The 25602-nt window shown below is 35.6% G+C and overlaps 1 protein-coding gene across 11 annotated transcripts in view; it reads left to right on the top strand.

Moving 5' to 3' along the window:
• Mllt10 (MLLT10 histone lysine methyltransferase DOT1L cofactor) overlaps positions 1–25602 on the top strand; it is a 168797-nt gene that overhangs the window by 34712 nt on the left and 108483 nt on the right. For all 11 annotated transcript variants that reach the window (XR_007104476.1, XM_047521762.1, XM_047521761.1 and 8 more), the window contains exons 4-5: positions 2316–2370; positions 13625–13734. Coding sequence is in view for 10 of the 11 variants with exons in the window: in XM_047521762.1 (XP_047377718.1) it covers positions 2316–2370; positions 13625–13734 (165 nt within the window). In the remaining variant the exon portion in view is untranslated. The remainder of the gene's footprint in view (positions 1–2315; positions 2371–13624; positions 13735–25602) is intronic.

Here is a 25602-nt window from a genome sequence, read left to right as displayed (position 1 = left end):
AAAAAAAGAAATCAGGGAAAAGATAATCTTTAGTCTGGATATAGTCTTGATATTAGATTTAGTTACACTTACATCAGCAATTCTTTCCCAGATAAATCATTACTAACAGTGCTTCCTTTGAAGGGGAAGGCTGTTGTATAGTTTATTTCTGTAGTTATATAGTTCCTTCTTTCCTTCCTTCCTTCCTTCCTTCCTGTCCTGGCATTTGAACCCAGGACCTCAAACATGATAGGCAAATGCTTTACCACTGAGCTATATCCCCATCTCTTTTTAGAACTTTTATTTTGAGACAGGATCTTGCTTAATTACCCAACTTGGCTTTGAATTTGGTATCCTCCTAACTTCCAGGTATCTAGGATTACAGTGCTAATTTTTTATATTTTAGAACTAACATATATTTTTTGTATTTTGTGGTGCTAGGAATTGAATTCAGAGCCTCAATCATACTAGGCAAGTGTTCCACCACTGAGCTACATTCCCATTCCCAGCTAGAACCAAATTGTTGCTTTCATTTTTTTCTCAAGTGTGCTTGTCTCTGTTCTCTTCATCTTCTGTCTTGTATTTTGAGTTATTGTGTCTGGTGACTGTGGTAGGTGCTAGGGCTATAGACACTAAATGGAGTTTATGATTTAGCAGTGAGAATATACATAATTGCACATGTAACTTATTGCTAATATTTTGGAGTTAATGTGTTGTTGTGGAAAGTTCATACTGTACATTGGTGGAGGTTGGTTAAGAGTGAATATTGGAGACTGAGGATGTAGCTCAGGGGTAGAGCACTTGGGTAGCATGCTCAAGGCCCTGGTCCATCTCCTGTATCTTAGTAGATTAATACACATCAGTCTGCTAAGAAGGAAGGTATAGGTTATTCTTAATATACCTAACCTAATATGGAGATTTAGAGATATCATCTCTGATGAAGTGTCTTGAAGCAAGAACCTGAGGGAACAATAGAAGTTAGTCAGTTCATACTGTACATTGGTGCGGATTGGTTAAGAGTAAGTATTGGAGACTGGGGATGTAGCTCAGATGTAGTCTCCTGCTTAGCATGCTTGAGGTCCTGGGTTCCATCGCCAGTACCTAAAAAAAAAAGAATATTGGGAAACTGTATAGGAGGTCATTGATGTGTCCTCATGAGACATGATACATTAGCTTGCAGAAGGGTAAGAGGTGAAGAGTCTGAGCATTTAGGAGAAGGAAAGGTGAAATGTTGTGATTAAATGTAAGGTTAGAAAGTAGGCTTTGGTCAAGCATAGTGCCACATACCCCTCCCTTTTTATTTTTTATTTTCAGACAGGGTCTTTCCAAGTTGCTGAGGCTGGCCGCCCAATTTGTGATTCTCCTGCCTCACCCTGCTGGGATTACAGGCATATGTCATTGCACCTGGTCCAAAATAACTTTAGAGTCACACATTGTATGAGTGATAAGAGTAGCTAGAATAGTATAGTTCTAGAAAGGAAGTCATTACATGTATAACATCATGACTTGCCACTTTAAATCAGCATTCTAAATTCTTCTGTTTGGCTCTCTCTGTGGGGTGGTTGTGTGCTGGAGATTACAACTGATTTTGTTTCTTTATTGTAGGAAAAACCAGACCTACTTGACTACAGTAATATTAACTGATCTTAGAAAGTAAATAGATATAGATAAATGCCAGAAACCTTGCCTCAGTTCTGTGTTGAGAGGATCTTTTTTTGTTTGTTTTATTGTTTTTAAGAGGGGTCTTACTATGTTGCCCAGGCTGGTCTCAGTCTCCTGACTCAACTGATCCTTTTTCCTTAGTGTTCTGTGTAGCTGAGACTGTAGGTACACACCATTGTTCCTGGCTGTAAAATATTGAAAATTGCAGCAGGATGTTTAAAAACAATACTGTACTTTGAAAGAAGTTCTTAAACAATGTGTGTTGGTGCATACCTGTAATCTTGGTGGCTTGGGAGGCTCATTGAGGCAAGAGGATGACAAATTTGAATTCAGCATTAGCAACTTAGACTCTAAACAACTTAGTAAGACCCTTTATCAAAATTAAAAAAAACAAAAAACAAAAAAAAACTTGGCTGGGGCTGTAGCTCAGTGTAGGGTGTCCCTGGGTTCAATCCTTAGTATCCAAAAAAAGGGGGAAGTTGTTAATCTGTTAATCCGGTGCTCTGAGGAAAATCATGTCATCACAATTATTTTGTTAGGAATGTTCTGGAATATTCTTGGTAACTAATACAAAACTGTTCTTCCCATGTTTTCTATAGTTTTGAAATTGTAGGGAAGATGTACTTTTGGTAATCTGAAGTAATCTCTTCATTCCTTTTCCTTTTTTTAAATAGAGATGTGAACTATGTCCTCATAAGGATGGAGCTTTAAAAAGAACGGATAATGGGGGTAAGTACAGAGATTTTTGGAAAAAAGAATTTTTTAAAAATTGAATACTGGAATGGGTAATTAAAATACCTGGTAGTTCATATTATTTATCAGTGTTTCCTACTCAAATATTTTTTCACAGTAGTAGATGTAATTCATTATTTTTGTAGTGAAATAGTTTTTTTTTTTTGTTGTGGACAAACTTAAGCATTGACTATTTCATGCAGAATGATCAATATACTTCTAATCAAAATCTTGATTCTTTTTTTAAATGGAAATTATATTTGAAACTTTTGAACAATAAATATTTTATTTCTCTCTACACAGATAATGTTTGTAATGAATGTTAATTTTAACATCCTAAAGATTTTTGTTGCTTGAATATAAAGAAATTCTGACTTCTGTCTCTTAAATTCTGGTGTTTTTTCCCCCAAGCATCCTTGTGTATTACAGGTTGAGCATTCCTAATCTGGACTTTCTTAATCTGAAATTCTTCAACTCCAACACTTTTGAGTATCAAATTTGGATTTTGGAGCATTACAGATTTTGTATTTTCAAATAGCAATAAATGCTCAACTTGTAAAGTCGATGCAGATATTTCAAAATTGAAAACTTCAGATCCAAAACACTTTTCCCAACCAAGCATGTTGGATGAGAAACACTGAACCTATACTCATTTTAAAATTTTTACTTGTGGTTATCAGAGGAATCTCTATTTCTTTACATCTCAGTACCATTTTAAAATATGTAAACATGAAAATATTAAGCCATGACATACTATGAAAGTTAAATAACTAATAAGGAAACTCATGCTTATGATAGTTTTCTGCCTCTTTTGAGGTGATTTTTTTTCTCCCTTATTCTGTCAAGAATTATACTGATTTATTTTTGAAAGTTAATCTGTTTTTTCAGAATAAACTCTTATTATGGGATTCAGTTTAATGGTTTGTTTAGAATTTGGCATCTGCTTGTTTGTTTATTTATTTCTCATTTTGTGCTACTGGGTATTGATCTTGGGAGTGCTTTACTTTTGACCTATATTTTGAGACCTTGTCATTTTATTTTGGGACAGGGTCTTGCTGAGCTACCCAGGCTGGCTTCATACTTTTTCATTGCTCCTGCATTAGCTTTCCAAGTAGCTGGGATTACAGGCATGTGCCACTGTGCCTGGTTGGCATCTATTTATGAAATTAAAGAAATTAAGCTGTGACTTTCCTTTTTATAGTTGTATCAGATTTTGACATTAATGTCATGCTGCTCTTATTACAAGTAGGGAGGTATTCTTTTGTTTTTCTGGAAGCCTTTGTGTAAGATTGATATATTATCCATTTGTGTTTGGTAGGATTCACTGGTATCTGGGTCTAGAGTTTTCTGAAAGTTATAATTGTGGATAACTTTTTTTTTTTAAACTGGTCAAAGAATTCTTTAAAATTTCTATTTTTTAATTGAGATTTGGTTTTATTAAGTTGTTTTTTGGCAGTTCATCATTTGTTTTTTATTTTTTATTTTGTGGTACTAGAGATTAAACTCAGGGGTGCTCTACCACTGAGCTACATTCCCAGCCCTTAAAAAAATTTTTTTTTTTTGTACCAGGCATTGAACCCAGGGGCACTTAACCACTGAGCCTCATTCCCAACCCTTTTTTTAAATACAGGGTCTTGCTAAGTTGTTTAGTGTCTCACTAAACTGCCAAGGCTGGTTTCTAACATGTGATGTTCCTGCCTCAGTTTCCTGAGTAGCTGGGATTACAGGTGCGTGTCACCCCACTTGGTTACAAACGTTTCCTTTTTTATTTTTCTTTATTAATTTTTTAAAAATTTGTTTGGTACTAGGGTTTGATCCCAGGGATGCTTTACTACTGAGCTACATTCACTCTTCTTGAGATAGGGCTTTTTACTAAGTTGCTGAGTCTGTCCTTGAATTTGTGATCTTCCTACCTCAGCTTCCTGGGTCACTGGGATTACAGGAATGCAACACCCACCATGCCTAACTGCACACATGTTTTCTACAAATGACATCCTTGCTCATAGGAAAAAACAAACAAACAGAAAAACAACAACCCAGTAGTTTTCTCTGCATCCTTATTCTGTTGGCCTTTTTTTTTCTCTTTCTTCTTTTTAACTTTTTACAGTTCTGAAGCTCATACCCCATGTCTTGTGGAGGGAGTTCCTTGTGCCTTGTGTCACTGCCAAATCTCTAGTCCTTGGTTTTATGTATTTTTAAAATTTTTTATCCACCCCACTTTTTTTAGCCTTTTACAACTGTTTTGCTAAAAACAAATGTAAAAACATACACATTAGCCTAGGCTTACACAAGGTTTAGGAGTATTAATATCACTCTGTTGTACCTTTATGTCTTGACTTCCTGGAATGTTTTCAGGACAGTAATATCCATGGAAAGGTGGGGGCGTAGCTCAGTGGTACAGCATTGCCTAAGCATGAACAAGGTCCCAGTCCCTAGGACAGAAAAAAAAAAAAAAAAAAGTATGGAACTGTCATCATTTTTGGTAACAAGGCTTTCTTCTGGAGTATCTCCTAAATGACCTTCCCGAGGCTGCTTTATAGTTTTGTTGTTGTGTTTTTGGTTTTGTTTTTGTAGTGCTTAGGGATCAAACCCCAGGGTTTCTACATGCTAGGCAAGAGCTCTGTTATTGTACCACATCCCCAACCAACTTTTTTTTTTTTTTTAATAAGTAGGAGTATAGGATGATGTATACATAATTGTTTATTATCATTACCAATTATTATTATACTATATGTATTTGTATGTGCTATACTTTTATACAATTGGCAGCAGAGTCAATTTCTTTAGACCACACTGCCACAAATGTAACTGCTGCACTAGGACATTATGATGTACTAGGACATTATGATCACTGTAACTTCATTAGACAATATGAATTTTTCACCTGAATTATAATGTTGTGGGACCATGGTCATACATGTGGTTTGTGGTTGACCAAAATGTTATATTGTGTGTGACTATTATAAGCTTAAAATACCTTGTTTTTTTTGGACTGGTGATTAAACTCAGTGGTGCTTAACCACTGAACTACACTCCCCAGCCCTTTTAAATTTTTTTTTTTTAAATTTTGAGATAGGGTTTTGCCTTACAAGTTGCTAATGCCGGCCCTCTGACTTGTCATCCTCTTGCCTCAGCCTCCCAAGTTCCTGGGATTATTGGCATACACTGCCATACCCAGCTTAAAAATACATTTAATACCCTTAAACTACTGGATGTTATAGCTTACTTTCATATCCGTGTGGCCAAATAGGAGCTGTGGCTCCTATGAGAGTATGGTGTCATAGGTTGTTAACCTGGAAGGAGCTCAAAATTCAAATTTCTACTGAAAACATATTGCTTTTTACACCTTTGGAAAGTTGAGAAATTGAAGTTGCACATTTATAAGTTGGGGACTCTGTGTTCTGATTGAGTATCCATTATATGAAATAAGTAGCTTCTCAAGATTTTTTTCCCTTGACTGTTTGTGTTATGTTATTGGGGATTGACCCCATGGGTGCTCTACTACTAAGCCACATCCCTAACCCCTTTTGTTATTTTTAAAATTTTTATGGCAGTCTCCCTAAATTTCTGATTGTGGCCTTGAACTTGAGATCCTCCTGTCTTAGCCTCCAGAGAAACTAGGATTATAGGCATGTGCCCCATACCTGGCTTCCCTTGACTTTTAACATTAATTGTTATGTGATAATGTGGTTGCCTTTTCAGTCATTTTCTTGGTGTTTTTTATCTCTTGAATATGTAGAGTCATGTGTTTTATAAAGTTTTGGAAAATTTGGCCTGCTATTTCTTTTTTTTTTTTTTTTTCTTCTTTTCCTTGGTACTGGGATCTAACTCAGGAATGGTTTACCTCTGAGCTATATCACCAATCCTTTTAATTTTTTTTTTTTTTTTTTATGGTGGTGCTGTGGATTGAACCCAGGGCCTTATGCATGCAAGGCAAGCGCTCTACCAACTGAGCTATATCCTCAGCATTAATTTTTTATTTTGAGACAGAGTCTCACTGACTTGCTGAGACTGGCCTCAAACTTGTGATCTTCCTGTCTCAACCTCTCAAATCACTGGGATTACAGGTGTGTGCTCCCATGCCAGGCTTGGACTATTATTTCTTTATTCTTTCTACCCATTTTTCTTGCTCCTCTACTCATGGAAATCCCATTATACATATTTTTATTAGGAATGATTGTGCTGTCAGGTTACTTATGCATTGTTCTCAGACTGGATAGTTTAAATTGACTTATCTTCCAGATTTGCTGATTTTTCCCCTTGCTTTTAAACTGTTTAGTGTATTTTTCATTTCTTTCTTTTTTTTTTTAGAATACTTTTTTTTTATTGTAAACAAATGGGATACATGTACATGGAGTACATGGAGTCAAGGCATACCATTTGTGTAATCATAAATTTACATAGGGTAATGTTGTTTGATTCATTCTGTTATTTTTTTCCCTCCCCCCACCCCTCCCACCCCTCTTTTCCCACTATACAGCCCTTCCTTCCTCCATTCTTGCCCCCCTCCTTAACCTAACCCTAAACCTAACCTTAACCCTAACGCTAACCCCTCCCATCCCCCTATTTTTCATATCTGTTATTATAAATTTTAGCTCCAGAATTTGATTCTTTCTTTCCTTCTTTGTGTGTGTGTGTGTGTGTGTATATGTGTGCGCGCGCGCGCGCGAGAGAGAGAGAGAGAGAGAGAGAGAGAGAGAGAGAGCGCGAGAGAGAGAGAGAGAGAGAGAGAGAGAGAGAGAGAGAGCGAGAGAGAGAGAGAGAGAGAGAGAGAGAGAGAGAGAGAGAGCGAGCGAGCGCGTGACCGTGCTGGGGATCAAACCCAGATCTTCCTGTTTGCTAGGCAAGTACTCTGTACCAGTAACCGAACCCAGGGATGCTTTTTCACTAAGCTACATCCCCAGCCCTTTTAATTTTTTTTTATTTTGAGACAGAGTGTCACTAAGTTGCCCAGGCTAGCCTCCAACTCGAGGTCTTCCTGCCTCAGTGTGGATCCTAAGTAGCTGGAATTATACACCAGAGCCACTGGATCTATTTCTTTATTGATATTTGGCCCTTTGAGCACTTATAAGACAGTTTTTTAAAAGTCTTTGCCTAGTGAATCCAGTGGTGTGTTTCTGGAGGTATAGTTTCTGTTAATATCTTCTGTGAATAAGTTATGTTTTCTTTTTCTTTGAGTGTTCTGTAACTTGTTTTAAGAACTGAATATGTTTGGCTAGAGGTATATTCAAGGTGTAGAATTGTTTGCCTAGTATGTGCAAGGCCTTTGATTTGATCTTCATATAAAACTGGATTTTGGTAACGTTGGAAATCAGATTCTTCTTTCAGGGTTTAGTTTTGTTGCTTGCTGTATGCTAAAGCCATTTAAAAAAAAATGATTGTTTACATGTTTTTATGAAGTGCGTATCTTTGTCATATGTAGTTGCTGAAACCTGTATATCTTTGTCTTCATTTAAGTGTTTTGACAAAGATTTCCTCAAAAATCAGGTGCTGAATACTAAAAGGTAAAGAGTACAAGAATAAAGAAAAATAAATACCTTGATTCGTTTTTGCAGTCATTCTGTGTACTGGACTTTTCTTCAGTGTTTCAGTTTCTTTACATCTGTGTCCTAGCCTTTCACTCCTGCTTGCACTGTGTCATGATTCTAGTCAGAGATGAAAGGGAAGGATCTTCTTAGGTCTCTTCTGAGGATGAGTCTTGACTTGGACATGCCCATGGCTCTCTGTATCCTCCATTATACCCACGAGTTTTTGAAAGGCACCAGTTTCCCAAAGAAGATTTCTTCCTGTTTTGCCTTTGAGGCTTTTGGTACTTACAAAGCCCCTGTAATCTTTGGCCCCAGAATTCTGTGGGATTTCTTTGCTTTTCAGTGATTTTTTAGGGTCACACTTCTGTCCTGAGTTTTGAGAGAGAAGAACGACAAGCACATTGCCCCAGTCCTTTGGTAGCCTCCAGACACTTTGCAACAGGGACAGACACAATTCTTTTTTTTTTTTTTGGTGGGTGGTACCAGGGCCTTCAGCATGCTAGACTTGCACTCCCTCACTAAGCTACATCCCTGGATCTTTTTATTTTTTCTGGGATACATTCTTGTGAAGTTGCCCAGGCTGACCTCAAATTTGTGATCCTCCTGCCTCAGCCTCTGGAATAGCTGGGATTACAGGTTTGTACCACTGTCCCTTCCTTTTTTTTTTTTTTTTTTTTGGTACCAGGGATTGAATTCAGTGGTACTTAACCACTGAGCCACATCCCCAACCCTTTTTTTTTTTTGCATTTTATTTAGAGACAGGGTTTCACTTAGCTTAGGGCCTCGCTAAGTTGCTGAGGCTGACTTTGAACTCACAGTCCTGCCTCAGCCTTCCCAGCTGCTGGGATTATAGGTGTATGCCATGGCATCCATTCCAACATAATTCTTTATACATAAAAGTTGGGTCCTTCTGAAATTGGTGACGAAGGTTCTACAACAGGAAACTCCGGCTGCTCTCTTCCAGATGTCCTTCCAACCTAAGGCATGCAAAGGTCAAGGGAAAGTAAAGATGCCAAAGATTTCCTGTCATTTTTAAGTTGCCCTTTTTTTTTTTTTAATATTTTTTAGTTGTGGTTGTCGATGGACCTTTATTTTATTTATTCTTATGTGGTGCTGAAAATTGAGCTCTGTGCCTCACACATGCTAGGCAGGCACTCTACTGCTGAGCCACAACCCCAGCCCAGCCTATTTTTCTTAAATTCAGTGTCTTCCTTGGTTGTTGAAAACCTTTTACTGTTTTTCAGAGTTCTGATAAAATAGGTTTTGAGAATTCTTTTTTTTTTTGGTGGGTGCGGGGGAGCGGGGAATACTGTGGATTGAACTCAGGGGCACTCTGCCACTGAACCACATCCCCAGCCCTGTTTTGTATTTTATTTAGAGACAGGGTCTTACTGAGTTACTTAGTGCCTCACTTTTGCTGAGACTGGCTTTGAACTCAAGATCCTCCTGCCTCAGCCTCCCAAACTGCTGGGATTATAGGCACGTGCCACTGTATCCAGCATGAGGTTTTGAGAATTCTTGCTTGTTTTTAACCTTTGAGTTGTTTGCTTCATTATGCCGTTGTAAATCTGGATGTCATACATTACTATAAATCTTTTTGAACTTTATTCTGAGATAGTTAAGATCTGTGGAAAGAGTTTGATATTTTGGGTGCCTGCTGCTATGACTTTTTAGGTGGGTCTGCCGCAGTGTTTGATCCTAGGGGTAGTTATACCCTACTGTTGAGGCAAGACCTTACTGAATATTCTGCCCAATGCTCTATGAATGATGAATTTTTTCCAGTCTGGCTGTGGGAATACAAACTTTCTGGCTGTTTGGGTCTATTGGCCATTGTTCTGCCTAATCCTTTTGGAATGGCCTTTTTCCAACCTCAGGTAATTTCTTTCATGTATGTACATGTACTGATCAGTACTCTCATGAGTATTTAAATGGTCCCTCTGCATATCTCTAGGGTTCTCTTTCTGAGGAGCTCTCATTTTCAGTAGCCTGTCCTGCTAGTTGTAGCTGTCTTGGTTTCACCAGTCTTAGCTTCATCAATGTAGACTCTGGGACTGAGTCTACATTGAGCCATGAATTGAGAAAACTCTGAAGATAGTAAGCTGGGGCAAATTTAGAGCTTATCTCATTTATTTATTGTGTTTCAGTCTTGGTCTCCATTACCTGATAGTCAGTGTCATGCATATCACTGTCTCAGGTATTTTGTCCTCTGAGGTATTTTGTCCTTTTTTTTTTTTTTTTGCGGTTGGGAATATGTGAATTAATTGTCTTACACAGAAGGCTAAATTTGGTCTCTGATATTCCATCTTAGAGTTGTTAATGTTGATTTTTCCTCTTATGTTGTCATTTGTTTCTCCCTTTTGATTATTCTTTAGTACTTTTTTTTTTTTTTTAAACCTTTATTTTGTTTATTTAGTTTTTTTTATTTGGTGCTGGGGATCAAACCCGGTGCCTCATGTATGCTAGGGAAACACTTTACCACTGAGCTACAACCCTGGCCCTGGTACTGGTTTGAATTAAATTAATTCAATACAACTAATTACTATTGCATTTGAATTTAATTAATTACATTAAATTGCCCCTTTGGCCATCTCTGTTTTTATTGTGGATCATGTTCCCTCCCCTCCTCATACCAAGGGACTGAACCCGGGGCCTCATGCATGTGAGGCAAGTGCTGTATTACTGAACTACATGCTCTAACTCTTTTTCTATATACATTTATTTATTTTTGTCTGTAATATGCACATTTTAAAAATTTGTTCTTTTTAGAAATATATGACAGTAGAGTATATTATACATACACACAGTATAATTTATTCTAATTAGGATCCCATTGTTGTGGTGAACATGATGTGGAGTTACACTGGTCGTGTGTTCATGTATGAACATAGAAAAGTTACGTCCAGTTCATTCTACTGCTTTTCCTATTTCTATTCCCATTCCCCCTCCCTTCCCTTCCCTTCATTCTTCTAATCCAGTGAACTTCTGTCCTCTCTACTTATTACGTATTAGCATCCACATATCAGAGAGAACATTTGACCTTTGGTTTTGGGAGATTGGCTTTTTTCATTTAGCATGATAGTCTCCAGTTCCATCTATTTACTGGCAAATGCCATAACTTCATTCTTTATGACTGAGTAATATTTCATTATTCCATTAGAACGTGCATATACACCACATTTTCTTTATCCATTTATCTGTTGAGGGGCACCTAGGTTAGCTATTGTGAATTGAGCTGCATATACATTTATTTATCTATTTCAGTTTATATAATATGTTACAGTTTATAGTTTTTTTATACCAATAACCTTAGTTAATGTGTACATGCTTTACACAAAATATGGATTAAAACTATAGATATCATTTACCATGTTCCTTCCCTGATCTTTTCTGTAGGTTTTTTTTTTTTGGAAACAGGACCTTGTTAAGTTGCTGAGTCTGTCTTTCAACTTGTGATACTCCTGCCTTACCCTCTTGAGTTGCTGTGAACTTTTTTTTTTTTTTTTTTTTTTAAAAAAGGTACTGGGGATTGAACTCAGGGGCACTTGACCACTGAGTCATATCCCCAGTCCTTTTTTGTATATTATTTAGAGACAGGGTCTCACTGAGTTGCTTAGCACCTCACTTTTGCTGAGACTGGTTTTGAACTCAAGATCCTCCTGCCTCAGCCTCCCGAGCTGCTGGGATTACAGGCAAACACCAATGTACCCAGAGATGTGAGCCTTTTAAAAATAGTTTTAAAGTGTTAAATCTATAAACATCAAATACTCCACCAAACCAGTGTTTTACTTTTCATTTATGTATGTACATATGTATATGTATTTTGTGGTACTGGGGATTAAACCCAGGGATTCTCTACCCCCAGGCTACATACTTCCCCACCTTTTTTTAAAATTAATTTTTTTAATGTTTTATTTTTGAGTTTCCCTAAATTACTCAGGCTGGCTTGGAACTTGCAATCTTCCTGCCTCAGCTTTCCAAGTTACTGGAATTGTAGGTATATACCAGCACACACAGCTATGTTTTACTTTTTAGTTAAGTAGTCATATATTTTAAATGAAATTAGTAAATGACATTATTATTGTTTTATATGGTCAGTAGCCATTCAAAGTACCTACACTCTTTTAATTTTTTCTTTAACTCTTCCTTTGAAATAATTTTTCCTTTTATGTGAGGAAAATTGTTTAGTGTTCTCTTCAGTGGTGTTTGAAATTGTTTTCTGGCTTTGTTTATCCAGTTGTTAATTTGATGATAATTCACCTTTTGATTTTTTTTAAAGATTTTTTCGTCTCGTTTATTTTTCTGTAGTTTTAGTTAATGTGGATTTGTTTTAACTTACTTTGTGATATATTGTGGTTCTTCATTGTCTTCTGGAAAGTTTTTGTAATTTGTTCTTTGCTTTTGTGCTGTTTTCTTGTTCATATTTCTCTGACTCATTATGTTAGGCTTACTCATTGCATTTTTTATGCCTTCTGTCCCCTTCCTTTTGTATTTTTCATATTTGTATCTTGTGTTAACATCCTCGATATTTTTATTTGGCCTATATTGTTGCCCACTAATTCTCTTTTCATCCATATTCAAACCATTGTTAATATCCCTCCTATTGATTTTTAAATTTGTTTTTACTTCTGGAATTTTTATTTATTATTTATAGTTTTCTGCTCACTGCAGTCATTTTTAATTTTGTCTTGTACATAATTTGATTATAATAAAGAAACTTATTTTAAAATCCTTATCTGATAAATCCAAAATACATATATGTTTTTTGATTTCTTGTTTCTGCTGGTTTTCATTTCATATTGTGTCATCACTTATGTGCTTTGTACTTTTTGTTGTTCTCGAAGTTCCATTTAACACATTGTAGAAATTATTTGTAGCAAAGTTGATATTATTTTCCTTCAGGGGATATATATATAATTACTTCTTTTTGCAGCCTGTGGGTACTTGTTCAGGGTTATTTAGTTATATGTTAGAGTTCTAGATGATAAAAGCCCAGGTGCAGTCCATTTAAGAACCCATGTACTTTCAGTTTACTCCTCCTGGCTTGTGTCATAGTTGAAAGTGGGGAGAGGTTTACTTCTTCCCTTTCTGTGTTGGTTGTCTGTACTCACCTTTCTGGAATTTCATTCTTAAGTTAGATACTTAACTATCACATCAGTTCTTAATATTTCAGTAACATTTAAAAAATTAAATGTTTAAATTTAATATCAATTGTTAAAATATCTCAAATGAAAATTTAAAATAACAAAATGAAAATTAATACTCAAATTGTTGACAATATAAAAATAAAAATTTAATGTTAACCTTAAAGGTTAAGATTAAAATATCAATTTGTTGGGGAGTGCAGTGCTGGGAATGAATGGATGTGCCAATGAGCTATATCCCTGTCCTGCAAAGTATGAAAACTTTTACAGTAGTTTAAACTATTTTTAAGGTGTTTTTCAGAAGTTGTGTTGATCTGAATTAGTCTGCCCTTTTAAGAAGTATCAATGCTAGCACCTGAATGTTTTCCTTTATTTATGTTACTGTGCATGATAACTGTAGAAATGATTAAGAATACTTGGCCAGTGGTGGTTTGACTATTCTCATGCAGAACTAATAATGAGAATTTGTTAATGTCGTGCATTTCCTTAAACAGCCATTTTTAAGGAATTTTTAAACACAGGTAGTCATTTTATTTTTGATAAAACTTTTAAACAAATAAACTTTTGTATATTTATTTTTAGGTTGGGCTCATGTGGTTTGTGCCCTGTATATTCCAGAGGTACAGTTTGCCAATGTTTCTACAATGGAACCAATCGTTTTACAATCTGTTCCCCATGATCGATACAATAAGGTACAGTGGATATTATTTTATTACTATATGATTATAATTTTTTTGTTGTAAAACTAGATGAAAAAAATTTTTAATTTTTAAACTTAAAGATATTCTTCAAATTCTATAGAGATTTGGTAAAATATAAAATTACTGTCCTAAACTTGTTATAAAAATGTTACCAGTACTACCGGAGTATAATACAAATAAATAAAACCTGTTACCAAAAGGTCTAAAAAGTCTAACATAGGTATTTTTTTTTTTTTTTTAATATTTTTGTTTCTAGTTGTAGGTGGACACAATACCTTTATTTTATTTTTATGTGGTGCTGAGGCTCAAATCCAGGGCCTCATGCATGCTAGGTGAGTGAGTGCTCTACCACTGAGCCACAACCCCAGCCTGGTATTTGTTATTTTAGTGTTTATAGGACATTTTAATCCTTACGGATTTGTCCTTTAAAAATTACTGGCATTTTGAGCTTTTCCAAGCATCAAGGTTTTATTTTATTACATTTGAATTAATATTAAAAAATATTTTTATTATGTGATTAATACTTATTTAAAAAATTTGAAAGTTCAGAGAAGTAAAAAGATAAAAAAATCTTCATATTCTTTTAGATTTTTTTCTGTGTATCTTTGCATATGTTAAATATACTTATAAAACATTTGGATCATATTGCTCATATTATTTTATTTGCTTTTGAAACATACTACATCTTTTGGTGTCAATAAATATTTTTACTGTATTTTTAATGGATAGTCTATAATGCAGAGAACAGTAAGATTCAACAAACTCTAGTTTAAGTAACCTTCATTATTGAAGGGTATAGTTTGGTGTCTGGTGTGTAGTTTATACAATTTGAATTCGTGTGAAAAAGGTATGAACAATTTGTCCTCTAAAATGCAACTGGAAACTAGTTTTCTATAAAATTGCTCATAATCCCATATCAAGTTAAGTACATTGTATATAACCATTAAAAATGCTAGGGATGGGGAGATAGCTCAGCTGGTAGGGTGCTTGCCTCGCAAGCACAAGGCCCTGAGTTCGATTCCCCAGTACCGCAAAAAAAAAAAAAAAAAATGCTGTTCCTTTAGTGAAGAATGGTGGTACAGATTTTAAGTTCTTTTTAGAGGTTTTTCATGGTTAATTATTGTGTATTTATTTGTTCATTTTAATATTGTAACCTCCCTCAAAGTGTTTCATGTAACATTCTTTTGTCTTATGTATCTGCTGTATACATCTTTTTGTCCAAAATTTAACAGTGCCTTCAATTTTTTTTTTTTTAATTGCGGTACCAAGGGTCAAATCCACGGCCTCAAGCATGCTAGACAAGCATGCTCTCACTGAACTACGCAACCCCCCTGCTATCCTAACATTTTTTTTTTTCTCCCATTTTTCATTTTATTGGTGCATTATGGTTGTACATAATGGTGGGAGATAGTATTTTTTTTAACTTGCATTATGTCTGTGGTTTTTACACTTGCTAGTCTAGCAGTTAAGTTTTTCTAGTACAGAAATTTAAAACATGTAATTTATTCAACTATTCTGTTTGTCTTTAATGAAAGATTTCCCCATACTAGTACATAAAATTTTTTATTTAGTATTTTCTAAGATCATTTAAAAAATATTTGTTTTTCCTTTGAATTTTGAAATAATTTCAAGCTTTTATGCAAGTTACAGGAATAGTACAAACTGTTGCCCCTTAAGGCATTTGAGAGTAATTTACCAATATAATATTTTTTCACCCCCAAATACTGTAGTATGCATTTTTTATAAAGAAGGGCACTCATTCCAATGACTGGGAATGTGGCTCAGTGGTAAAGCACCTGCCTAGGAGGTGCCAGGCCTTAGTTCAATCCTGCCAGTACCATAAGAACAACAAAAAAAGAGCATTCTTTTTTTTTTTTTTTTTTAGTTATCAGTAGGTCTTTTATTTAGTTAATTTATTTATATGCAATGCTGAGGATCTAACCCAGGGCCTGTCACAAGCCAGGCAAGCTCTCTACCACTGAGCCGCAACTCCAGCCTAAGAGCATTCTTCTATATAACTGCAATATAACCATCAAGATCAGGAAATTAAGTGATTCATTACTACTATCTGATATTGGCCTCATTCACCTTTCCTTGGTTTCCTCAGAAAAAGCAAAAAGATTGCAATTTACATTTTGTTTCTTTGGTGTCCTTTACTCTCAAATAGTAACTTATCTTTCCATGACTTTCATAACTTCGATACTTTTGAATGTTATAGTTCATAAATTTTGTAAAATGTCCCTGTTTGGATTTGTCTGATGTTTCCTCATGATTAAATAAAGATTGTATGTTTTTGACAAGAATATTACAGAAGTGATTCTGTGTTCCTGTTGCATCCTATCAGTTGGTACATGATGTCAGTTTTTCCCATTACTGGTGCTGTTACTTTGATCACTTGGTTGAGGTGGAATCTGTCAGTCTTCTTCACTATTAGGTTGATCTAAAACCCTTTATAATCAATAAACATTTTGTGGGGAAGTAATTTGTATGTTAAATATCTTATTCCTGTGCTTTCTGCATTTTTTTCACCAATTTTAGCATACTTGATATTTCTTGGCTTAATTTATGCTGGTGATTGATAACAAGTGGTGGTTTCTAATTCTGTAATTTTGTTTACATTCATCAGTTAGCATTCCATAATAAGAAAAAATGTTCTTACTGATTATAAGTATAGACATATGTATTAATATTTTATTTTAATGGCTTATATTCCATTGCTGTCTTTTATGTTGATGTTCATATTATCTCAGATTTGACCAGTGGTACCTCTTTAAGCTGACTTCTGTCCTTTGACATGTTTCTATCATTCTGTGAGCATTCCCTTCTGATACAATATACTCCAGGCACAACTGTATCATTCCTGTTCTAGCTCTGGAATTACTATTTCTCCAAGGAGCTTTTTTTTTGTTTTTTCCTTTTAGGCGAGAATGATATTTAGAAACTGAAATGGGCGTTAGGTGTGCTTATTGTTCTTGGGATATTGGTAGTCTTAGGCCCTCTTATTTGGTATAATTAGGAAGTATATGCCTGTATATACATACAGAGATATAACTTGACACAACATCTGTATTGTTTCTGTATTTATATATGCTGAAAAGTATGAGGTCATAGTGATAATTCTGATGTAGTATATGGATATATACATACACAGATATAACTTGACACAACATCTGTATTGTTTCTGTATTTATATATGCTGAAAAGTATGAGGTCATAGTGATAATTCTGATGTAGTATATGGATATATACATACACATCTGTGTCTTTATATCCATTTCTAGATAATAAGATCCTTGAACTTACAGTGATTTACCTAAATCTAATTTGACAGCACAGGAGTCATATTAATTTTTTTTTTCATATTAGGCTCATCTCAGAAACTTGTCTGTCATTATCCTCAATAATTTATTTGACCAGGCTCTCTTGTATTAATAAATATTCTGTTGTTGCTACTGCCTGATACAGGTGCCATTGTCATCTCATTTTCAGGTTCCATACCCTGTTCTGGTTTGTTGCTGCTTTTTGAGACAGGATCTCACTAAGTTGCTTAAAGGCCTCTCTTGAGTTGTTGAGGTTGGTTTTAAACTCTTGATCCTCCTCCTTCAGCTTGCCCAGTGCCGGGATCACAGGTGTGTGGCACTGTGCCTGGCCCTTTCACTCTTTGTGACTTCATAGTCAGCTTCCCTCTTCCACTGCCTTCTCTTCCTTCTGTTGTTGATCTCTTCACCTCGCTCAAACATCACACTTACCTCTACCCCTGCTTCTCTTGTGGGAGCAAAACCTGTTCAGGCTGTGACACTTGTATTGGACTGCTCCTTTCTCTGCTGCATGGAGACTTTCCTTTTTTGGCTCCACCTCATGCTTAAGAATCAAATATTCAAGAAAGAATGGAAAGGGAGGGTGGAAGGAAGACTGAATTATTTATATATAAATCTTTTTATCAGTCTAGAATTGATTTTAGAGTATGGTGAGATGTGTCTAACCTTTTCTTTCCCACCCAGTTAGTCATCTTTTTTAACACTATTATTGAACAGTCTTTTTTTGATAGTGATTTGAAATACTGTTTGAATTATTACTAAATTCTTGGGTATATTGCTGTACTTTTTTTTCTCTGTTTCGTGAATGTGTCTATTCATGTCCTGAAACCACACTATTTTAAATTAATATGTCTTTATGTATTTTGGTATCTGGTAGAACAAATAGTCATGTATTTATTTTTCCAGATGAACATTAGGACTAACAAAAATGCAATTTCAATTTTACTAGGGTTATAGTGAAATAGTTTTTTTAGGGATTAACATATATTTTTATATATTTTAATATATTTTTAGTTGTAGGTGGACACAGTGCCTTTATTTATTTGTGTGATGCTGAGGTTTGAACCCAGTGCCTCACATGTGCCAAAGCACTCTACCACTGAGCCACAGCCCCAATTAATATCTTTTTATAATAGGAAACATTCCTTTAGAAACATGAATTTAGCAGGGCACGTTGATGCACTCCTATAATCCCAGCAACTTGGGAGGCTAAGGCAGAAGGATTGTAAGTTTAAGGCCAGCCTTAGCACCTTAGCAAGGCCCTAAGCAACTCAGTCTCAAAATAAAAAAAGGGCTGGGGACAACTCAGTGGTAAAATGCCTCAGGGCTCAGTTCCCAGTACAGGGGGAAAAATAAATAAATAAAAATAAAAAAAGCTGTAGAAACATGGATTTAATTTTTCTTTTATTATAGTTTTCTTTTTTTCTTTTCTTTTTTTGGTGCTGGGAATTGAACCCAGGGCCTTGTGCATGCTAGGCAAGCACTCTACCAACTGAGCCATATCCCCAGCCCCTATTATAGTTTTCTTATATGTGATTGTTCTTTATATTTTTAGACATAAAGATTTTTGTTGTAGTTAATTTGTTTTGTTATAGTTAATGTTAGAATAAGTTACCTTATGAGCGAGGTGCAGTGGTGCACTCCTGTAGTCCCTGTCTACTCGGGAGGCTGAAGCGGTAAGATTACATATCTGAGGCCAGCCTGGACAATTTGAAATAGACTGTTTCATGAAAACAGCAACAACAACAAAAGAAGAAGAAGAAATTTCAGCTTAATAGTAGCTGGGTGTGGTGGTGCACACCTGTGATCCCAGCTACTCAGGATGCTGAGGCAGGAGAATCTCGAATTCAAATTGAACCTGGGCAGTTTAGCTAGATTCTATCTTAAGATAAAATAAAAAGGTTTGGAAATGTAATTTAGTGGTAGGGTGCTTGCCTACCCATGTGTGAGGCCCTGAGTTTAATAATCTCCAGTACTATACACCCCAAAACAATTAGTTATATTCTGTTCATATACATTTAATATGCCTAATAGGGGGCATGCAGTTCTGAAATGATAGGAAGGGTTAAAAAATAAATTTTTGAGTTTTTGGAAGATATCAATCCATTTTTGATGGTAGTGAGGGATAATTTTGGGTCTGTTTATTTAGTTGTGTTGGGCATTGAACCCAGGGCCTTATCTATGCTAGGCAAGGACTCAACCACTGAGGTATATCCTTAGCGCTATTAAATTTTCTGCATGTCATTTTATATGTAATATTCATTTTTTATACCATTTTTAAAAAAATCAGAGTCATTCTCTCTCTCTCTCTCTCTTTTTTTTTTCTTGGCAGTACTTGAGATTGAACCCAAGTCCCCCCACACATGCTAGGCAAGCACTTTACCACTGAGCTATATGTACTCTCAGCCCTTTTTATTTTATTTGAGACAGGGTCTCACTAAGTTGGCTAGGCTGACCTGCAATTTTTGATCCTGCTTCCTTAGCATCCCAAATTGTTGGGATTATGGGTGCGTTTCTCTACACTGGCTTGATTTTAGTTTTAAAATGATTTAGTGTTCTGTATACTTACTGAGAATTTCTTATTTATTTGCAATAAACTAAAAGGTTGTTAATTCATGAGTTTTTTGAGAGGCACAACTCTTTGAAGACATGGTTTAAGGTAATTTGATGTCATGAGAAATAGATCCAGAGAGATTTGTGTGTTGAGCTATTTTTTCATTGTATAACACCTAGAACATTTAAATAAGAGCACAAATTATTAGTTTACTCTATTTCAGTTTGGAATCAATTTGCACAAAATTGAGTAAATTGTGATATGTGTGAGTTTGATTTTAATACTTAGCAAAGTGTATCAAGTTGCCAGGGAAACATACTTTGAAGGCATGCTAGTGATTCTTATCAAAAAAAATTTTTTTTTAGTTGGCAATGGACCTTTATTTTATTTGTTTATATGTGGTGCTGAGAATTGAACCCAGTGCCTCACATGTGCTAGGAAAGAGCTCTTCCACTGAGCCACACCCCAGCCCAATTTTTAACCTTCTTTTTGAATCTTCAAGAGTCTAGCAAAATAAGAGGACGCTTTCCCCAGAATAATATACATTCCAACATATAAATAAAAATCTCTGGAGGATTATAAAAATACTCTTGATATGGGCTCAAACCCTTGTTTTCCAATAATGTTGAGGATTTCCAAATTTTAGATTCTACCAGATAATAAACACACTTCATAAAAATGTAGCATAAAACATATTTGTAATATTTTAGTATATTCTAACTCTTTTTGATCTGTAAGATCTGGGAGAGGAAAAAAAGTTATAATTATGCCAAATATACAGATGTTATCCCTGGTTCTTTGCTTAATTTTGAATGAGTAAAATTTCATCTAAGCTGGGTATGGTGCCGCACACCTGTAATTCCAGAGACTCTGGAGGCTAAGGCAGGAGGATGGCAAGTTCAAAGCCAACCTTAGCAAAAGCAAGGTACTGAGCAACTCAGTGAGACCCTGTTTCTAAATAAAATACAGAATAGGGCTGGGGATATATGACTCAGTGGTCAAGTGCCCCTGAGTTCAATCCCTGGTACCCTCCTGTCCACCACCCCTGCCCCCTAAAAAACCCCCCAAAACCTACATCTAATGTTTGTGCCATAATTTTGCTTAGCCATTCTCATATCACTGAATATGGAGGTTTTATCCAGCTGTTTTTCACTTATTAAATAAGAACATGACAACAATCTTGTTTCACTAAAACTTTTTTTCTCCCTGTGTTTTGGATTATTTTCTTTGGCTAGAAATAGAATTATTGTGTCATAGTCTTATTCCTAAAGTACTCATAATATTGCATCATTTTCCCCCAGATTCATACAACTGTTTATAATGTATGAAAATGTCATTTTTACACCATTGCCTATACTGAATTATCATTTTAATACTACTAATTTGATAATTCAAAAATAATCTATAGTGTGTGTGTGTGTGTGTGTGTGTGTGTGTGTGTTTTACTGGGATGGAACCCAGGGCCTCATGTATACTAGGCAGTTTCTCTAACCTCGAGCTATATCTTCAGTCCTTACTTTTTTTGTTTACTTGTGAGAGTGTCAGAGTAGCATTTATTTTTTGTTCATTTGTCTCTTAAACTTATTAGTAAACTTGATGCTAAGTTTTGCTCATTTGTACCAGAGGTACTTTTCTATTTTGCCTTTTAGTTTTAGTGACTTCAGGAGAATACTTGGTATTCATCCATACACACTTATACTTTATAGATAGGTGTGTATGGGTGAGAGAGAGACAGACAGATAGACAGTGATTAAACTCAGTTTTTTAAAAATTCAATTCTTGTTAATTCTTGTTAACTTGGCCATATAGGAATATACACAATGTGCCATATTATTGTTGTTATTATTTTTCTACACTCATACTGCAGATATCATTCTCTATGTGAAAACAACAAATCTGTACACATAGGCAAATAATAGGTATGTAGGTTAAGAAAATTATATCACATTGGCATTGCCAATCACTGAAGTTCCAGGAAATCAACACAGGGTGTTAACTGCAATCCTTGTTCTGGCTCATTCTCCCCAGATGGCTAAAGTCTAATGTCTTCTGTACACACCAAGTGAGACACATAAAGCTTTCACCTTACAACTCCTTCAGTTTTCAGAGTCACATGGAAGATGAAAGTGACTTTGTTCATTGTCAGTGGCTATCTTTTAAGGAGAAAAGTGCAGTTACCATAATGGTTACATCTGTAACACTAAAAACCTAAGAACCGAAATGTTAAACACGTAGAAGATTGTCATAAGTCAGTGTCTTTTGTGCCATAATATATACATGGGTCCTTGATCTCTTCTTTTTTGATGAAGAAAACAGTGAGGATCACTCATTTGAATGTGTTGACAGTTTTTCTCACAGCTCGTGGAATACCACTGACAACGCATTACAGCAGACTTGGTCTCTACCTTACATCCCATCCTGCTGCATGGAGGTGTCATCACAGTCATCTTTTGTACTGTTGGGTTAGGCATTCTGTTCTGTCAACATTTTTTTCTTAGACAAATTAATACAGAATATAAGTAAAAAATTATTAATTTACTAGCAAGGAAAATAGCAAGGTGACAAAGAATGTGCAGGTTTAGGGAGGGTATAGAAATGAAGGGATTATGTATGGGAGATAGGTTGACTGATGTAAGTAGTGTTTTAAAAATAAGAAAACATGAAGTTTTTATTTTATAGACATGTGAATATGTCTATTTGTATGTGTCTGTTTATGATTATGGTGGGTAATGGCATGACCTGAGATGCCAGATAGAGAACAAGGCATCTAAAAGCAAATATTAAGAATACACTTGCATCTGAAATTGGGATCCTGAGACTTCATTTCCCAACAGTGATGTCCACTATGACCAGGTAATAGAAAACCATGAGGGTGCCCAATAGAAACTTAGAAACAGAGTATACCTATGACATGTTCTTGTTTTGATCAGGCTGCTACTGCTGGCAGTGTGTTGGATACACACAGTTTATCAGATTTTCCCACCTCCATTATTGGTCAGTTTTATTTTTCTTTGAAAGCTCAAAGCATTACATGGTCTGGAACTGCAACTACCCACATTTCTAGAGAACACACCATATGATATCTTCATACTGCATATTGAATCCAGGGGCACTCTACTACTGAGGTACAGTCTTCAACCGTTTATTCTTTGAGACAGGATCTCACTAAGTGGTCTTGAACTTGAGATCCTCTTGCTTCATTCTGTAGAGTAGCTTGGATTATGACTTGCACCACTGTGCCCAGCTGGCCATCTTCTCATTAGTCACACTGGTTTTAAGGTTCTGCTTGCCCTTATTCTGCTATGGCCTTCTTTCAACTTAAATTTGCAGTGTCTTTTCTCCAAATAAGGTTGCTATCCAAGCTACTTTACATATCTTTCTCAGGGGTCACAATTCATAATGGTCTGTCTTATGGTCCTCCCCAAATTCATTCTTCCAACATGGAAAATATATTCATTTCTTCCCAACACTTCCCAAAAGTATAATCCATTTTGGCATCTACCTAAGTCCTAAATCTTATCTAAATATAATAAACCCAAAAAGTTTCAAATCTCATCTTTTGAATCATCTAAATTAGATATGACTAAGATTTTGGTCCATCTCTAAGGTAGATTTGTGAACCTTGAGACGTAGAAAACAACAGGCGTAGGATAGACATTCTTATTCTTAAATAGATAAATTGGAAGGATAAAAAGGGGCCACTAGTCTGAAGCTGGTTTGTAATATAGGAGAACAAATTCAATTAAGTTTTGAGACCTGAAAATAGTTCTTGGTGGCCTGATGATCTGTCTCTACCCTATACTTGGTCCTGGGTGGGCAGTCTGCCCTTGTAAAACAAGAATAATTCATGGGCACAGGTCTCTGTAGCTATGCTTCCATCTGGACTAAAGTACTGAGTACTTACTCCTCAAAGTAGCATGCCCTTTTGTTAGCTGAGTGTGTGTTTATGTGTGTGTTTTGGGGGGAGGAAAGATAAGTCAGTCTAGTCTGGATTTGAGCTGGTTTGGGGCTTGCTTATTCTGATCACCTTAAGTATATGACAGGCTTCATTCTCCTCTAATTAATACCCTGTGCTTAGGTTGGGGCCTGGAGTGTTGTGTATTTTCCCCCACCATGTACTTTAGCTTTCAGCTATACCTGTTCACCTGTATGACAGGAAATGATTTTTCTTTGTGCTGTTCTTTTTACATACTTTTGCCTCCTCTTAGTGCAAAGCTGTTAGTTTATTTGATAGTTTGTGCTTGGAGATTTCTCTCCTTTTGTCTATCTTTTGTTAGGCTTTTTTGGTAGGCCTATCTTTGCTAGGTTTCACTGTTTCTTCCCCTCGTCTGTATGTCAGACTTTGCTTTCTATCTGTGGAGACTTGTGAAGGGGACTAGTGAAGCCTCTTCCCCAACACTAAAAGACCTCTAATAGTATTGTTACAGATCCTGGGCTCAGAAAATTTTTTCTATCCCTTCCTAAGGATAAAAGATGATTTTCCTTTGCCTGTCCCTTTCCCACGGTGAGTTTTTTATTTGTGGTCTAGAGACCACAGTTTGCTGCCAATTCTAGAGGCTTAAGACTTTTGAAGAAGAGAAGTGTCTAAGCAAGTGGTGGGATTTCATGAAGGCTTATTTCAGTGGTACCTCATCCATTCCTTCTTCATGCCTGCATCACAGGGAGGCATTCAGGGAGACCCTTTTCTTCCTGTCTCTGATCTTCCTTGTGAGCTTCTTGTGAAAATCTGGAAAAGATCCTGTGCGTAGATGTGAAATCCTTTGCTCTGTGGGTACCAGTGATTCTACACTATCATGATATTCTATAATTAACATTTAGCAATTTTGTTAACATTTTAGCTATTGGTTCTTAATCCCTGTATGGTTTCCTGTCTTCCATTCTATGCTAGGCATTGGTGGGTAATGAGTGTCTCATTGCTCATAGGGGAGAATGGGAGAAAATATGTTTCTCCTTGGATTTCTAGGTATAATTGGTCCTCTATATTTGTGGGTTCTGCATCCACAGATTTAGCCAACTGTGGATCATGTACACACTTCTTTTTTTGCCATTGTTTTCTAAACAATATTATATAATGACTTTGCATAGCATTTACAGTGTTTTAGATATGAATAATGTAGAGATGACTTATATAGGAAGATGCACAGGTTATATGCAAATACTATGACCTTTTATATTGGGGACTTCTGCATCCATACCAGGGGGAGGGGTGTACTGTAACCAGTTCCCTGAAGATATTGAGGGACAACTATACTTGGTTGCCTTGTGCTGCACATTAAGGTTTTAAGAAAAGCTGCAGTTTTGTAGTATGAGTTTTTCTTACAAGGTTTGAATTTTAATCTCTGAATCATTTTGATATGATTCTATAACATTGTTTCTTATATTAAAATGATATCAAAGTATAATTCTATTTCTTTAAAAAGTGAAAACTTTTAGGCTATGAATTTGCCTCAGTATAGGCAACAAAATGTCTCATACTTGACATTTTATTTAGATGAAGTTTTGTTATTTGGGAACATTTTCTCAATAATCCTATTAGTTTCTGTGTTTTCTTGATCCAGTAACCATTTAGTGAGAATTTCAGAATTATCAAATCATTTCCCCTCTCTGTGCTTTCTGTGTCTTAGGACTCTGTTGTAAGATGCAGATATGATTGTAATTGTTATATCTTATCTGATGGATTGGTCATTGGCCATTTTATTGTGATAAACACTCTTTAATAGTGTTTTTATTTGAAAGTTCCTTTTTGTGTGATAGAGTGATAAGGCACTCAGCTGTCTTGTGCTTGATCTTTTTTATGGTATATCTTTTAGACCTGTTTGTACCTTTGGATCTAAAGTGTGCCCTCTGAAGACAGCAGTAATTTTTGTAATTCCCGAGATTTTGTTTGAGAATGTCCTTATTTTTGAAAGTTGGCTTGGCTAGATATGGGATTGTTGATGAGAGTTTTTTTTTTTTTTTTTTTTTTTTTTAATCTTTAAGTATTTTGAA

This window comes from Sciurus carolinensis, chromosome 12 (genome assembly GCF_902686445.1).
Source record: "Sciurus carolinensis chromosome 12, mSciCar1.2, whole genome shotgun sequence".
Classification (NCBI taxonomy): Eukaryota; Metazoa; Chordata; class Mammalia; order Rodentia; family Sciuridae; genus Sciurus; species Sciurus carolinensis.
The sequence above is the reverse complement of the archived record's forward strand: the minus strand, read 5'-3'. Positions and strand labels throughout refer to the sequence as shown.